Source organism: Kogia breviceps, chromosome 17 (genome assembly GCF_026419965.1).
Source record: "Kogia breviceps isolate mKogBre1 chromosome 17, mKogBre1 haplotype 1, whole genome shotgun sequence".
Taxonomy (NCBI): Eukaryota; Metazoa; Chordata; class Mammalia; order Artiodactyla; family Physeteridae; genus Kogia; species Kogia breviceps.
Window position 1 is genome coordinate 76,534,408 of NC_081326.1, and position 16,008 is coordinate 76,550,415.

At 61.2% G+C, this 16,008-nt stretch overlaps 2 protein-coding genes across 2 annotated transcripts in view; one reads left to right on the forward strand and one right to left on the reverse strand.

The window, feature by feature from the left end:
* The window catches only part of JRK (Jrk helix-turn-helix protein), a 222,333-nt gene that overhangs the window by 201,891 nt on the left and 4,434 nt on the right, over positions 1-16,008 (reverse strand). The window lies entirely within an intron of this gene.
* The window catches only part of GLI4 (GLI family zinc finger 4), a 40,209-nt gene that overhangs the window by 8,681 nt on the left and 15,520 nt on the right, over positions 1-16,008 (forward strand). Inside the window, exons 4-7 of the mRNA XM_067017324.1 lie at positions 1,155-1,295; positions 7,718-7,876; positions 8,576-8,661; positions 9,345-10,258. Coding sequence (XP_066873425.1) covers positions 1,155-1,295; positions 7,718-7,876; positions 8,576-8,661; positions 9,345-10,258 — 1,300 coding nt within the window. The remainder of the gene's footprint in view (positions 1-1,154; positions 1,296-7,717; positions 7,877-8,575; positions 8,662-9,344; positions 10,259-16,008) is intronic.

The window sequence follows — 16,008 nt, forward strand, 5'->3', positions numbered from 1 at the left end:
AGGATTCTTCAATATTTGCAAATCCGTGTGATACACCACATTAACAAACTGAAGAATAAAACCATATGGTCATCTCAATAGATTCAGAAAAAGCTTTTGATAATATTCAACACCGATTTATGATTTTAAAAAAACTGTCCAGAAAGTGGGCACAGAGGGAACATACCTCAACGTAATAAAGGCCATATATGACAAACCCACAGCTAACATCATACTCAGTGGTGAAGAGCTGAAAGCACTGCCTCTAAGATCAGGAACAAGACAGGATGTCCATGCTGGCCACTTTTATTCAACATAGTTTTGGAAGTCCTAGCCACGGCAATCAGAGAAGAAAAAGAAATAAAAGGGATCCAAATTGTAAAAGAAGAAGTAAAACTGTCACTGTCTGCAGATGACATGATACTATACATGAAAATCCTAAAGATGCCACCAGAAAACTGCTAGAACTCATCAATGAATTCGGTAAAGTTGCACGATAAAAAATTAATACACATGGGCTTCCCTGGTGGCGCAGCGGTTGAGAGCCCGCCTGCCGATGCAGGGGACACGGGTTCGTGCCCCGGTCCAGGAGGATCGCACGTGCCGCGGAGCGGCTGGGCCCGTGAGCCATGGCCGCTGAGCCTGCGTGTCCGGAGCCTGTGCCCCGCAACGGGAGAGGCCACAACAGTGAGAGGCCCGCGTACCACAAAAAAAAAAAAAAAAAACTATAGCAAATTAAACCTTAAGGTTAAACATTAAACGCCATTCTCTTTGAAAACGAGAGCAGTACAGAGTTTCTGCCATCACTGTTAATATTCACGTGGATCTTCCCAGACCAGGGCTTGAACCCGTATTTCCTGTATTGGCAGGCAGATTCTTAACCACTGTGCCACCAGGGAAGTCCTAAGTTTTGAAGCACTTTCCTTGAAATATTGTTGCCACCGAGGGTGGGATACATGGGTTGAGCCACAGCCCGCGCCCCCTTCCCCACCTTGCTCTCCTCCAGCCCCTGTGGCTGTTATCCCCACCAAGTACCAGTGTCCGCGTGTCCATGTGCCCAGAGCCTGGCCTTATGCACACCGTTGGCTATTTCCCAACTGTTGATAATTTCCCAATTATCAACAAGGTGATAATTGCGCTTTATTTATTCAAAAGGTATTTCTGTCCTTTTTCAGTTGTGAAAGCACATCAGCCCCAAAGCAAGAAGTTCCTGATGAAATATGCGTAAAAAAGAACCTCAAAACTAGCAAAACTTCCACATTCCTGAGCTCCAGGGAGGAACAGAGATCAAGAAGGAAGGGAAGAGAAAGGCCATGGTGAGAAAGGACACCCCTGCAGTCCACATGCTAGGCTGCAGGAGGGGCGTGCGGGGACACGGGGCGCGGAGGGCTGTCACCGCAGGCCGGGCGCTGTCACTACAGGGCAGGCATCGTCACCGCAGGGCAGGTGGCCAGGCAGCAGACACTCCACCCTCGGGCAGTGCCTGCCATCGGCTCAGGTGGAGGTGGAGGGAAGTGTTTCGTCGGATAGGCCCTGTGAAAGCAGTGAGATGAAAAGGGGAAGTAACCGCAGGGAGCCGTCTCAAGGTTCTGAGGCGCTCAGCTCCTCTCCCTCAGCCAGGAGCGCTGTAGGACAGGCTCCAGGAGGAAACAGCTGCAGGCCAAGTCAGAGCTTCCTTGGCTTCGGAGCTTGTCCCGGCAAATGGCCTTCAGGGTGTCCCCTCCCCACTGAACACAGGAGAATGGTTAAAGCAGCCCTGGGACGGCATGACCTGGTGTCAGAGCGAAGGCACAGAGGACCTTGAACGGACGTGGGGACACCTGCGGATGTCCCGGGGACGTGACGTCTGTGGTCCTTCGTGCCAGATCCTGTGCTCTTGGGGAAGCTGGCGGTGCGGGCCACAGAGCAGGTGGGGCTGATGGGCTTCAGCCCAGGTCGCCCTCGCCAGGTCCACTGCACCCCTGGGGAGGTTCTGGGCACCAGCATGTCAGCTGGGCTTTATTTCTAACGGCCGCTCATGTCTGTCCCCATTTGGGGCACCGAGATGTGATCATTCCTTTCTTCTGCTGGTAAGCTAGACACCAAGACGCACTGCAGGGTGATGCGGGGCTGGCCTGGGCCCTTGGGGCAAGGCCGGGGCTCCGAGTCGCCCTGCTTGCAATGGAAGCCCCTGATGCTGGGGCACTCGGGCATTTGCTCTGGAGCAGCACAGACAGAGGTCACGGTGAGGGTGGGGTTTTCAGTGAGCAAAGATGGAGGGGTGAAGTGGGTGTCTCCGAGGCCCAAGGAAGCAGTGCTGGGAGCAGAGAGGGAAACGGCGGGGGACAGGGCAGGAATGACCCGGGATCCGCTGCCTGCCGTCAGGGCTGTGCTCTCAGAGGCAGCCGGTGCCTTCGAGGACCCCGGCCCCGAGCTCGGAGTTCACCGTCTCCTGGCTGCTTGCGCACAGACTGCAGCCACCTGTCAGCGAAGCCAGGAGCCGGAGGTCCTCCCCTTGACCGGAGGCCCTGCAGGATCCAGGCCCGGCCACAGGGCGAGGCTGGTGCTGCGGACTCCATGGACGCGGGCTTCCGAGGCCTGAGGCCAGCCGTCCCTCGGCGTGAGCTCCCGGCGCCCCGGCCCAGTGCCCGCAGCGATCTTGGCACTGGGCGGCGGCCGCGTCAGTTACGCCTGACACGACCTGCGGGCTGCCTGTGGCCCCGCGTGGCCTGTGGCCCTGCAGCCTCACCCACGTGGCATTCTGGTCCTGTTTGCCTTGAGTGTCCTGCCTCTTGGTGTTACTGCGTGTCTGTTTCCTGGAGAGCTTCAGCACTGGGGACGCTGTCTCCTCGTGCTGCCCTGGTGGACCGAGGTGACCACGGGCTGTAACCGCCTGTGCACAGCGGGCGGCCTCGGGCCTGCGCTGGGGCGGACGCCTTCCCCAGTCTAGCGTTTCCGACTGTTATTTTTAGTCCTAGAAAGGCAACTTTCCAACTAGTCAAATTTGTTGAACTTTTACTTTATTATATTTCCACATCCTTCAGTCCGTGGAAAGCAAGTGTGGTCTACATTTGGGGTAGATGTTCTCTTTTGTTCTGTCCTCGCTTTCCCGGGGCTTGCTTTTCACGCGGTGTTCTCCTAACGCAGACGGGTGTTGCTCTGGCCGCCACGTTTCTTCCCAGATGCCCTGGGCATCCGTCAGTGCTTCCTGGTCCTGCTGCCTCTGGATCTTGTCTTCTCCTACAATAAACATCTGTTCTGACCTGTTCACTGCATTCAGCTGCTCTCCCCACAGCCAAGATTCCCCAGGGAGGCGCCACTGCCTCCAGGGAGAGACCATCTCCCAGCTCAGGGTCTGGCCCAGGCCTGCAGAGCCAGAGACCCAGCTGGTCACTGCCTCTGGATGCGTCTCTTGGGGGCCGCCTCATCTTAACCAAACTTGTAAGAGACCAGCACACAAATCAGAAAAGGAATGTGCTAACTCAGGATGGGCATGAGCCCCTGCTGCAGCAAAACACCGTGTCCCTCAATAGACACCCCCTCTCTGAGCCTGGATACAGGTTCCCGTGCCACCCAAAAGCAGAGCGTTCCTGTGACACCTTCCAAGGCCGAAATGGCATAAAGCGGAGAGGCGCTTAGGACGTGTTACCTTGTTAGGACACGTGTTGCTCACGGCGCACAAGACAAATCGAGACGAAGCGCGGACGCCCCCAGACGAGGTTCGCAGCCCGGGCAGCTTGGTGCCGAGTGTAATTCCTCAGGAGTTCGGCAGGGCCGCTCTCGCTGCCTCGGTTGCAGCTGCTGCAGAACAAATGCTGAGCGCTGTTTTCACTTTTTGCCTTTATTCAAAAAAAGCTAAAATCCTGTTTGGATTTGTCGGAAAACAGGTACTAACGTAGGTCTCTTGTAAAAGCAGAGTGGTGTAAAGAGAACGTTCAAAAAGCAAGGGGACATTTTTACCTGGGAAACGAAGTTACGCCCTGTCGTTGCTTCGTGTCCGCAGTGTGACGTGACCTTGCCTGCCCCCAGGCCCTGCCGGCACCCCGTTCAGGTCCTGAGCTCTGGCGCGCTCTGTGGGCGCCCCCTCTGTGCCCCTGCACACTCTGCCTCTGTTAGAGCAGATGCTCTCACGAGGGGCGGAGATTCTGCCCTCAGGAGGGGACGCTGGCAACACCTGGGGGCATTTGTTCGGTTGTCACAACTGAGGGGAGGTGCTACTGTCAGTTGCGGCGGGCAGGGAAGCTGCTCAGCGTCCTGAAGAGCCCAGGATGCTGAGGGTGGGAACCCGAGTTAGATGCGTGACTTAGGCAAAGGGCTAAAGAGAAGATTCACGAGGCCGGAGAGAGAAGAGTCAGTGCCATCGGCTGGAGGTTTCAGAAGCTGGAAAATGAGAAGCGGCTTTCGGCAGAAGCCAACACACTTGACACGGTGCACATTCAGGCTGAGAAGGCTGGCAGGGCCTGGGGCTGGGGGCCCGGGTAACCCTGACCGCGGGGCAGAGGTGGGAAGAAAAATGGTGATTGGCTAAAAGTCTCCATGGGAGTAATTAGGACCCCTCGGGTCTGCCCGCCCTCATGGGAAGCAGAAGGCTGCCGCCGCCCCTCTGAAACTGAACCAGCGGGACAGACTGAAGAAGAGAAAGGGTGAAAGTCCATCCCACGGCCACCGCTGTCCACCATCAGGGAGGACACATCCAAGGAGAATTAGGTTGTGTGCATTTCCATGACAACCCCCCTCCTCTCCCCGGCCATCTCCCCCCTGCCTGAACCCCGAGGTGTCCTCATGCCCCACATCCCAGGGGGCAGTGAGTACTGTCAGTTCTTCCGCCCACACGGGGCCCCGCCGAGCCTCCTCTCCATCTAGCCCATCTCTCGCCTTCTCTCCTGCCTCCCCACCGCCCCAGACTGTTCTTAAATGCACTCCTCACTCCCCTGCTCGGGACCTTCAGTGGCTCCTGGTGCGAGAATAATGAAATCCAGGCAACAAACTGGCTTCACGGCCGCTGTCCAGCTTGTTCTGTCCTCCCTTTCCTCGCCACACTCCAGCTTGCCTAGTCTTCGAAACCCGTGGGGACACTCCACAATGCCTCAGGACCTTTGCACATGCTCCTCTGCTTTAAATGCTCTCACCTCCAGCCTTTGTGTGACTAGCTTGCCCTCCCCCCTCCCTTTCTTCTCTGATGTCACTTCCTTAGCCCTTTGAGGCAGGGACTTGTCCTGTTTCACGCTGTACCCCAGCCTGTGGCCCAGGGCCTGGTACCAGGTCAGGCAGAGGGGGTCAGGGGGTAACTCTTACAGAACCTACAGGAAAGGGACCCACCGGGAGCGGGGCAGGTTGAGCAGGTGGGCTCCGCTATCTCCACCTCTGGTCTTTGGTGGGAATCAGCTGCTCCAGGTCTAGGCACCTTTTCTCCAGCTCCAGGTGTGCTTCAGCCTCTTTTCCAGTTCTCACCTTGGTCTCACCACCCACCAAGCACGGCCCCTCCCCACACACTTGGTCCTTCACACGTCCCTGATCATCCAGTTTTTCTGCTGCCTTGGCATCGGCCCTGGGACCAGATGTCTCTTCCTCCCTGATGAGATCCTCAGGCCTGGGGCTGTGGCTCCGCCCTTGCTGTCTTCCTGTCCTCTACCTGCCCAGGCTCAGGGGTAGCCATGGGCAAGCAACCCTGCTGGACGTCCATCCCTGGTGGATAGGTTCATGGAATCCTCCTCCAGCTGTTTTCAGGAAGAATTCCACGAAAAGCTTTTGGGAAAATCTGCAACACGCTCCTCAGGCCCTAGAGTTTGGGAACACACCTTAATGAAAGGGCAGTTTAGGGGGTATTCGAGACACCCCAGAAAAGGGAGGAAGAATGTCTTCAGCAAGTTCCCCAGCAAATGATGGCCGTCCATCCTGGGGAAAGAAAGATCCCTCCAAGGATGATTTGGGTGGAAGTTTTCACATTGCGGAAGGGAGAATTCCAGGGGCTAAAAGAATATGTGTGAGATCCAAGCCTCGCTCCGCAAGGACGGATGCGTGCCAGACGCGTGCTGCCCTGGAAGCGTGTGGACCGGAGACAGCGAGCTCCGCAGACGAACCAGGGGCGGCCGGCCTCGACGGGCTCCGGTCTCTGGGCTCAGAGGGCGCACGCGGGACCGCGGCACACGCGAAGGGACTTTCCCGGCCCCAGGCTCTCGGCGCGGCTGCCGTGGTCTAAGGCCGCAGACACGGGGTCGGACCCCCGTGGGGCGGCCCCGCTTGGAGATGGACCACGCCCGCCGCCCCCGAGGCGGCTCCCCAACAGCCCCCGAGGTCACCAAGGCACCGGTCCTCCGGGGACCTAGAGCGTCCCGGAAGTGCGCGCGGCCGGGTGGGAGGGGCGCGGGAGCACTTCCGGCCGCCGGCGGACGGACGGGCGGGCGGCCACCTCCCGTTCGGAAGGTGAGTGGGCGCCGGGCGGCGGTGGTGGCGGCTGCGGGGGACCCCCGGCCCAGCCCGCGCTCGCGCGTTGTCCCCGCAGCCGCCGCGACCTTGGCCTCGGCCGGGCGTGGGGGGCGCGGATGGCGGGACGCAGGGGGCACACTGGCCCCTGACCATCGCGGTGTCCGTTTGCGGGGCGCCTCCACACGCGCCCGGAACCCCAGGGACGGGAGCTGTGGTGATGCCCACTCGGCAGATGGAAAAGAGGCTCAGCGCTGCCCCTGGCCCGAGGTCCGTGGCCGGCCTCAGCAGGGACACCCTGCTCTCCGCTGCCAAGCGCCCCGAGTTCGGGCTCCTTCCGGCGGCGCACAGGCTCCAAGCTGGGGGGGGGGGGGGTGCGGAGGAGGGTTTGCTCCTGGGCCGGTGCCGTTTGTGACCCCTCCGCCTTCAGCCTGTTGCAGCAGCGTGGACATTTGCACTGGCGTCCCTTTGTGACCGCCACCTCCCCTCAGACAGCCCAGCTAGGGGTGACCGTGCCCTTTCCCAGATATTTAAGATGTGACATACCCAGATGTCAGGACTGCAACCCCACCGTGTGTCCAATTACCTGGCTGCGGGTGATACTTCCCATCATTGGGGGCTGACCCAGGAGGCCCCCACTGGTGAGGAGCCCCGTGGCGTCTGCCTCCCTGCTTCCTTGAAGCAGGTACTGTCTGCACCGTTATTGGATGTACATTACCCTTCGTCCTTCCCCTGCCCCTTTTCACTCCCAGATAAGGCCTCCTACTTCATGGAAGTGTGAAAGAAAACTCATTTTAGACCAAGCTGTTCCCGCAAACCAGACTAAAGAGAAGTATCTTTGACAGCAGAGGAGGCTCGAAGGACCCTGGGCGGGTCTGGGATGGGAGGGGTCCCAGCCTGCAGCCTCTGACGGGCTTTTCCTCTCTGGAAACGTCTCGTTAAGATTTAACCTAGGACGTTCGTGCTCCGGCAGGCAAGGTTCAGTTTTTCGCTCTCCCCAGGGCCAGCGGCCCCCAGCTGTGATGGGGGAGGTTTTTCTGGGAGAACCAGCTTGCTTCTCTCCGTGGGCAAGGCCTTGGGTTGGGAGGACATTGCAGGCATTGCTGGGAGGAGAGCTTGGGTTCAGTTCGTGTGGGTGCGCTGGTGCTGTGCACATGGTGGAACTGACACACCAGGGGCCCCGGTGGCCTCGTACTGTGGGCCCCACAGGTTACCTCTTGGCGTTTAGTCCCTCACCCGGGGAGAAGCCTCCAGCTCACCTGTGGCTGATCGCCCCACCCCGCACATCCCCCTGACCCCCTCATCTCGCTGTGGTTTTCATTTCCCCGGCTCCCAGGTGTGCACTCCTCCAGCAGGCCTTGGGGGAAGATGGCGGCCCTGGGGGACGGTCAGGAGCCCCCTCATGTCCTGTCCACTGTCACTTTCGAGTCACCGAAGACACCTGGAGCCTACCACCACCACGAGGCCCAGCTTCACCTCCACGGCCATCAACATGGTACTTGCCTCCCTGCACCGTCACTGCGGGCAGGCAGCTCACTGGGCACTGGGGCTCCTGCACCCTGGTGCTCGGGTCAGGACTCGGGCAGCAGTGCTTGAGGCTAGGGGTCGAGCTGTGTGAGCAGTGGCTCCCTAGAGGACAGTCCCTTGGAGTGTGTTTCTTTAGGGAATGAGGGGTGCAAAAAAAGCAGCCTCGATGGCTAGGCCTGTGTGAGAGGAGCCAGCCAGTCACCTTATCTCCCTGTCTGAGCCTTTGATCCCACGCCAGGAAAATGGTCTCCAGAGTTCTGGGCAAGCTGGTTTGGGTGGGGACCCCCAGGGGCCTGCAGCGATGGAGCCACCAGCCTTGCTCTGCCCCCCGGCAGGATCTGGGGGTGTCCAGGTGTGGAATAGCCCACAGCTGGTCGGGGAGGGTGTCCAAGCCCTGCGGTGTGTGGCCCCTGGACCTGCTCATACTCGGCCGTCAGGGGCTCCGGGGTCCCTTCCGTGCCCCGCGTCCCACAGGAGGCCCGGCCTCACTCCCCTCACAGTCGAGGACGCAAATAAGCTCTTGACAGCCAGGACGAGGGCCCAGGTAGATATCCCACTCAGCGAGCCCCCAGAAGGCAAGGAGGTGTGTTGGGGGGTACAACCCATTCTAGAGGAGGGGGAGATGAGCCCCAGCCCCCCTGTGACCCCCAGGCTTCCCCGGCTGCAGCCCTGAGGTGCTCTCCCAGCCACCACAGGAGGAGGATCTCCGGGTCGTGGAGGAGGTCCCGACTGACAGAGACACCTGCTGGCCAGGTGAGCGAGCGGAGCCTGCTGCAGGGCCCCGCCCAGAGCGCGTTTACCTGTGGCTGCACGCCAGGCTCTGTGTAGCGCCCACCACCGCTGCCAGGCCCCGGGGCTCCACTTGTCCCTGGCTCAGCGCTCACCTCTGTCCCCCGCAGCCCCTCCCCCCGTTCAGTCCTGGTCTTGTTGCTGACACTTTATGGGCTGTGAGAGCAGCGCAGACCCCCATATCCACCTGCCTGTCCGGCTAGAGTGTCTGACTTGGCACCGCGGGCCAGCAATCGGCGAGTCGTCCTGGCCCCCCTGTGTACTGCCCTCGGCCTCCACTTGTCCCTTATATCGAGCTCTGGTCCCCACCCCCTTCCCCTGGGGCTTCGCTCATCCAGGCCCTCAGCTCCTCGTTTCTCTCCCTCCCCACCCCACCCCCCGCCTCTCTCCCCTAGAGAAGCCCTTGGGGTGTCCTCTGGGGGGCCGTGGAGCAGCTCTGGGGCCGTGTGGGCAGCGTCCTCAGGATCAGGGGCTTTTCTGCTTGGCTCTGAGTCTGAATCTCCTGTCAGGTCTCCCCGCTCCACATGCACACGCACCCTGTGTGTTCTCACCCTGGTCCTGTCATCTGGAATGGGACGGGGGTCCCCGCGGAGGGACAGCCTGGTGGGCGGCTGAGTGCGCTCCGCCTCTCCCGTTTCTCATTTCAGATCCCGAGTTGGAGCGCGAGCAGGCCCCGTCGTCTCCCCAGCCGCACAGTCCTGAAGACGAGGCGGACCAGGACCCGGGGATGCTCAGGACCCTTCTGAGGAGCCTTCCCCGTAGACCCACGTGTGCGGACAGCTTTGAGCAGGAGTGCAGCCCGGAGCGGCCGGCGGGCCAGCCGCCAGGGGCCGGGCCCCGCCCCCAGAAGAGAGGCACCTGGCGTGGGCCGCTCGGGCTGCAGGGAGCCTCAGGGACAGAGGGCGGCCCGGGGCGCGCCGCCGAGCTGGCGGGCAGCCTCGGCCGGGGCTCGGGCGTCGGGGCCCGGCAGGGTGGCCCGCGGGGCGGGAAGCCGCACAGGTGTGAGGCCTGCGGCAAGAGCTTCCAGTACAATTCGCTGCTGCTGAAGCACCAGCGCATCCACACGGGCGAGAAGCCCTACGCCTGCCACGAGTGCGGCAAGCGCTTCCGCGGCTGGTCGGGCTTCATCCAGCACCACCGCATCCACACGGGCGAGAAGCCCTACGAGTGCGGCCAGTGCGGCCGCGCCTTCAGCCACAGCTCGCACTTCACGCAGCACCTGCGCATCCACAACGGCGAGAAGCCGTACGAGTGCGGCGAGTGCGGCCAGGCCTTCAGCCAGAGCTCCAACCTGGTGCGGCACCAGCGGCTGCACACGGGCGAGAAGCCGTACGCCTGCAGCCAGTGCGGCAAGGCCTTCATCTGGAGCTCGGTGCTCATCGAGCACCAGCGCATCCACACGGGCGAGAAGCCCTACGAGTGCCCCGACTGCGGCAAGGCCTTCCGCGGCCGCTCGCACTTCTTCCGGCACCTGCGGACCCACACGGGCGAGAAGCCCTTCGCCTGCGGCGCCTGCGGCAAAGCCTTCGGCCAGAGCTCGCAGCTCATCCAGCACCAGAGGGTGCACTACCGGGAGTAGCGGGCGCCGGGGGCGCGTCAGCGGCCGGAGGTCGAGGCGAGTTCCCGCGGACGGCTCCGGCCTTCGCGCCTCCTGGTTGGCGCGCCCGGCATCTCGTGCGTGTCCCGAATAAAGGCTGTGTGCTTGATGGACGCGGGAGGAAGGCCACGTGGCTGCCCCCATGCCTGAGGGCTCCTCTCGGCAGAGGAGTGAGGGACCGAAGGCAGAGCCCACCGCGTGCCCTAGCGACCGAGGCCTGCAGGCGTCGTGACTTCTCAGAGCCATAGCCAGGGCGAGGTCAGGCACCCCAGGACGGGTGGTTTCCAGATTGGGGTGGGGTGGGGGGACTGGCAGAGACGGTGGGCCCGGGCTGCCCGCTCTCACCCTGGGCTGTAGTCTGTGGTGGTTTCGTTCCCTCGTGCATCTGGGAGAATGCGTGTAGCACATTCTCTCTGCCGCAAGCCCTCGGATCTGCTGTTTGCCTTCTCACCCTGCCTCTGCACCTACTGGTGGCTGCCTGAGGCCGGCGGGCTTCGGTGGAAGGTGGCCCTGCCCAGCTTTCACAGCTGCCTCCAGCCCCAGGAAGCCGGGGCCCCAGGGGGTTCCCCGCTTGACAGGTCTGGGCAGCTGCAGCTGGGCATTGGCTGTAGCCGGCTTCAGATCTGCCCTGACTGCCCTGTAGCTCTACAGCCCCTGTGGTAAAGGGGAGAGCCCAGCTGGGTGGGGACGCCTTCTGCGTGCCTGCTCCCTCCTGGACAGCTTTGGGACTCCCCACCAGCACCACACACAGAGGAGTTGCCCGGCCCCTCTCCAGGGTGTAACTCTGCCTCACCTCTGCACCCTCTTTCCCAGTGACCCCAATGGAGAGCCCTGTGGTTGGGCTGCCCCACCTCTCCAGGCTACACTCCCAGGGCCCCGAGGCCATCAAGCGCTTTGGACTCCCCCACGAGGGTCAGAACACCTCCTTGAGTCGTCTTTGCTGGTGCACTGTGACGCCCTGGAAGACGAGGGACACCCGCCTTCCCCCCAGGCCCCCGTCCCTAATACCACGCAGCTATTGGGTATCGTGAAGCTCCCACCTTGGGCAGCCAGGCCGCGGAGCGGACGAGCAGAGCCCCCAGGGCTTTCCGGGGAGCGGCGGCTCAGCCTGTGCTCCGGAAGGGTCATCCTGCAGCCTCAGCACCGAGGCTGGACTCGGGTACCTGCACCAGAACCGGACTTAGCGGGCAGCCCCAGAGCAGAGCCCGGCGGTCCTCCACACTTTCCTAGACTGTCCTGGAGGTGGCCCGGCAGACCCTCAGTGGTGGGACAGGGACAGGGCGGGAGCTCCCAGGCCACTGAGCAGCAGACGTGCAAGCTAGGAAGGCTGCCCAGAGGAGGGGAGCGTGGAATCAACCGCCCCCAGCTGCAGCTCCTCGGGGCCAGGCGGCCAACTTCCAGCAACGGCTCTGTGTCCTCGTCGCGTGGGGCCTGCCGAGATGGGCTGAATGGCACTTGCGTTTGCTGGCTCGGGACCGGTTCTCTCTCGAGCGTTCCATCTGATCCATTCAGCACTTCCCGGGAACCTGGAAGGCCCGGCAGGACCCAGACGAGGACCCCGCAGGGCATCTCCGCCCGTTGTGGCTGCCCCGGTTGACCAGTATCTGGCTGCACAGGATGTTATAGTTCTCGACCCCTGACCGCTCCTGGGACGTGGGTACATCCCGGAGTGTCTGCACTGTCCTCCCGCCTTGTGTCGGGCGCAGGCATCACGCCCCGCCTCCCCCGCCATCGTCATCCTCCAGTTCCAGCTCTGTGCCCCGGCCCGCTCTGGCGCCTCTATCCAGCCCTGGCTGCGAGTGTCTCTAGCTCAGCGGCCACTGTCCCTCGCCTCCCGCTGGCCCCGTTATCTCCAGCCCCATGGGCTGCTCTCCCTTCCACCCAGGCCCGCGTCCTCGGCTCCAGCCAGCCTCATGCTCTTCCCCGAAGTGACCCACTGGTCGCCGGGAGACCAGGGTTAGGGTCTGCCTGCCCTGATGCCAGCCCAGGCACTTACGGCCCCTCACGGACCCTGCTTCCTCCTCTGGAAACAGGGACAGCCGTCTGTCGGCGCCGCACAGGGCGATTAGGAGGACGGCCGTAGAATCCTTCGCACACGCCACCAGGCACACAGCAGAGACCCATAAAAGGGGCTCCTGGACAGGCTGTCGACAACCAGGGACAGGTCAGGAACGCTGCTGACGGGCAGCCTCAGCAGAAAGCCACCCGGGGCCACGGCGAGCGTGAAAGAACATTGAGGGAGAAGGAGCGAGGCACCAGGAAAGCGGTCCCTGTGCGCTGCAGAGCCCGGGAAGTGGTCACTCGTGTAGGGGCGGTATCTGCTTTCGGCCCTAGAAGTAAATAAAAGCCCTGTAGGAGCCTGAGCCCTAAAGAAGGGTGGTCCTGTGAGGCGCTCCCAGGGCCCCGCACAGGGAAGAGGGTCCAGGAGCTGACAATCCATCTTGGGCTCTGTGCAGAGTGTGGAGCGGGCTGCGTGTGCCTGTGAGTCGGGAAATAACGACAAAGCTGGGCCTAGACGGGGACACTTCAGTTGGATACGAGGGGTTTTATTTTTACATGAATATCAGCAGTGTGGCATGACGGTTAAGAGGATCGACTTTGAAACTTAAAGCCCAACTCTACACTTCAGTGTAAGGTTGGACAAGTTATTAGTCTCCAAATTTGTTTTCTAATTAGGAAAAGAAAAAAGATGTGTTAGGGCTCTCCAGAGAAACTGACTCAATTGGAGAGATACGTAGATAGGTACGCAGGTATTCTTAGGAATTGGCTCACGAGATTATGGAGGCTGAGAAGTTCTGAGACCTGCAGTCAGGATTCCGGAGACCCGGGAGCGCTGATGGCATAGTTCCAGTCTGAAAGCCGGCAGGCCCAGGACCCAAGAAAAGCCAGTGTTTCAGTCCAAGTCCAAAGGAAGAGTGAGACTGACGCCCCAGCTCAACAGTCAGACGGGAGGAGTTCCATATCACGTTGTCTTTTTGTCCTATTCAGTCTTTCAGCTGAGTGGCTGGGACCCACCCACATTAGGGAGAACAGCCTGCTTTACTCAGTCTGCTGCCTCAGATGTTGACCTCACTGAAATAACGTTTGACCAAATATCTGGACACCCTCTGGCCCAGTCCAGCTGACACATAAAACTAACCATCTCGAGCAAGGATAAGACCGTACTTGATGCCATAGGGTTGGCCTCATTCCTCCTGATACGGATGTGCTCTCTCCCCGTGACGCAGAGCAGAGCTCAAAGCAGCCCAGACCCATTCGCGTGTATTCTAGCCACTGGAAGGGTAAGGGCAGCATCCCAGGGAAGGGCTCTGCTGCCTCCTGCTGGGCTCTCACGCCACTCGCTGTCCATCCCTGGGCCAAGGGCTGTAATCAGGGAGATGGGCCCAGAGATTGTCATCCAACCGGATTCAAGGTCACACCCCTGGCTGGCTGCAGGACGCTGGGACGGGCAAACAGAACCCTAAGGTCCTCTGCACACGTTTTCAATACCAGTATCGTCCACGTGCTTGTCTTTTTCAGTTGCTATGCAACATCCCATACTGGGCTACCTCAGTATCCCAAGGGTTTCAGACTTTGAGACACCCCAGATTAATGACGGCCCAGAGGTGGAAGCCAAGACGTGGTCTGTGGACTCATCTGCTCTGTGCCGTGTGCCCCAGAGCAGGTGGGCAGGAAGGCGGCTCTCCCAGCAACCAGCTTCTAAGGACATTCACTCTACTTTGTAGCCCAGCCCTGCCCCTCACTTCTATGCCACCTGGGCGAGGTCCGTATCCTCTCTAAGCTGCATCGGTAAACTGGCGATAGTGATTCTATTGAATACATCACAAGCTTTCTGTGAGCACTAAGTGAGATCATTACGTGAAGAGCCGGCAGAGCACAGGCCAGAAGCAGAAGTTAACATCCACTTCCCACCTGGAAAATATACATCCTCCCTCATGATAGTTTATTACGCTTATTTATTTCCAGCCCACTCATTCAGTAAAACCCTTTTTGAGCACCTGCTCTGGGCTGTGCATGTCCCCATCTCGGAGGCTGCTTTTCTACACAGCACATCACACCCAACTCTGTCCTCGGTGTACAGCACCGTGGTGGCCTGTGCACTGCTGCATGGTTAAACAGTCCCTGGGGTCACCCAAGTGTATCAATGGTCAGATCCCCTGACTTTATCTTCTAAATCCAAGGCTGCAGGCTAAATCAGATCTGGCAGGACTTTTCCAACTCCACTAGGGAAAGTGAGACAAACTGTTCTTCGGAGGTCTCTGACTGGGGTCTCTGAGCTGAAGGAGGGGTTATGCCGGACCCAGACCCCTGAGGAATGAGTACCAGAGGCTCCTCCTGGAGGCAGAGCTTGCTGAAAAACACAGATTCCCAGGCCCCACACCAGGGAAGACAGATTCAATAGGCCTGGGGTGGAGCCAGGAAACCCGGCTTTAGTTCTGACGCCTCCAGTGATGCTGACAGTGTGCCAGGCTTGGGAACCTCTGGTCTCATCTAGTCCCTCAAAGCAGGTGCATCTGCACAGGCAGTGGTCCAAGCCCCACTCTGACACCACCTGGAGAGGCAACCTGAACTGCCGGACAGCTCTGCCCTCTGGGTCTGTCGTAGCCTGGCCGCGCTCACTGGTAGGAAGAACGCTCAGGATCTGAAGGTACTGGTCAGGGCAGGCTCCATCTCCTCCCCGCTGCGCTTCTTTTCTAAGCACTCAGTTCCCTCAGCTGGTCGCAGGGTTTGTGGACTCGCCTTAGCAACGGACGGTAATGGTCTCACCTCAGTCCAAGCCAGCGTGCGTCGTTCCTCCCCAGAGCCCTTCCTACGGCCTTCCGGGCCCTACACGCCGGGTCCCCCATCGCCAGTGCAGCCCAGCAGCTCGGACAGCTCCGGGCACGCGCGCACGCCTCCGGCCGCAGGTCCACGGCCCCGAGGCTCTCCGGGTCCCCCGAGCCTCTCCCCGGGACTCCTCCCCAGGAGCCCTCCCCCCGGCCGCTCCCCTGGGCGGGTCCCCCGAGCTTCCTAGAGCTCCCGGAAGTGCCGGCGGCGCGGGGCGGGGCTCCCTGTGGGCGCGGCGCGCGCTTCCGGCTCCAGCTCCCGCCCGGGCCCGGGGGGCGGCGGGTGAGAGGCCCCGCGGTGCTGGTCCCTGGGCCCCGCAGCCGGGCCGCCGGGGGACGCGGCGTCGCGCCCGGCTCCCTCAGGCCTTCCCTCCGGCCGTCCGCACGACCAGCCAGCTGCGCCCCCCGCCGCTCTCGGTACTGTGGCCGGCGGCCTCCACTCCCGGCGCCCGAGCTTCGTCCGTGCTCAAGGAGGGCGCCCCCGGCCTGCTGGGCCCAGGGCCCGGACGGCCACAGGCCAGGTCCCCAAACCATGCTCCTCCCAACTCCTTATTTTAGGGAGTCCGCTGGAAGATTCGAAAATCCCGGGAAAGCCCGGGTTTCCCTTTCAGAGAAGCTCATCTTGGAGTGTCCGGGTGGACCTCGCTAAGTCCCGGCCAATGTGCCCTTGGGGAGAGCATCTGGCTCTGGGCACGGCCCCATCTGCACAGATGGGTTGTGTTTTCCTCAGGACCTCTCCACGGATCAGCACGAATCCTCATCTCACCAATGGCAGCGCTGTCACCCGCTGTGACCTCACCCCCCCCCCCCACTCTGCCTGCCTAGGGGACCGGGCCAGGCTCTCCTCTTCCGGGGGCGGGGACCCGGGGACATGGTACTCCCCTCTCG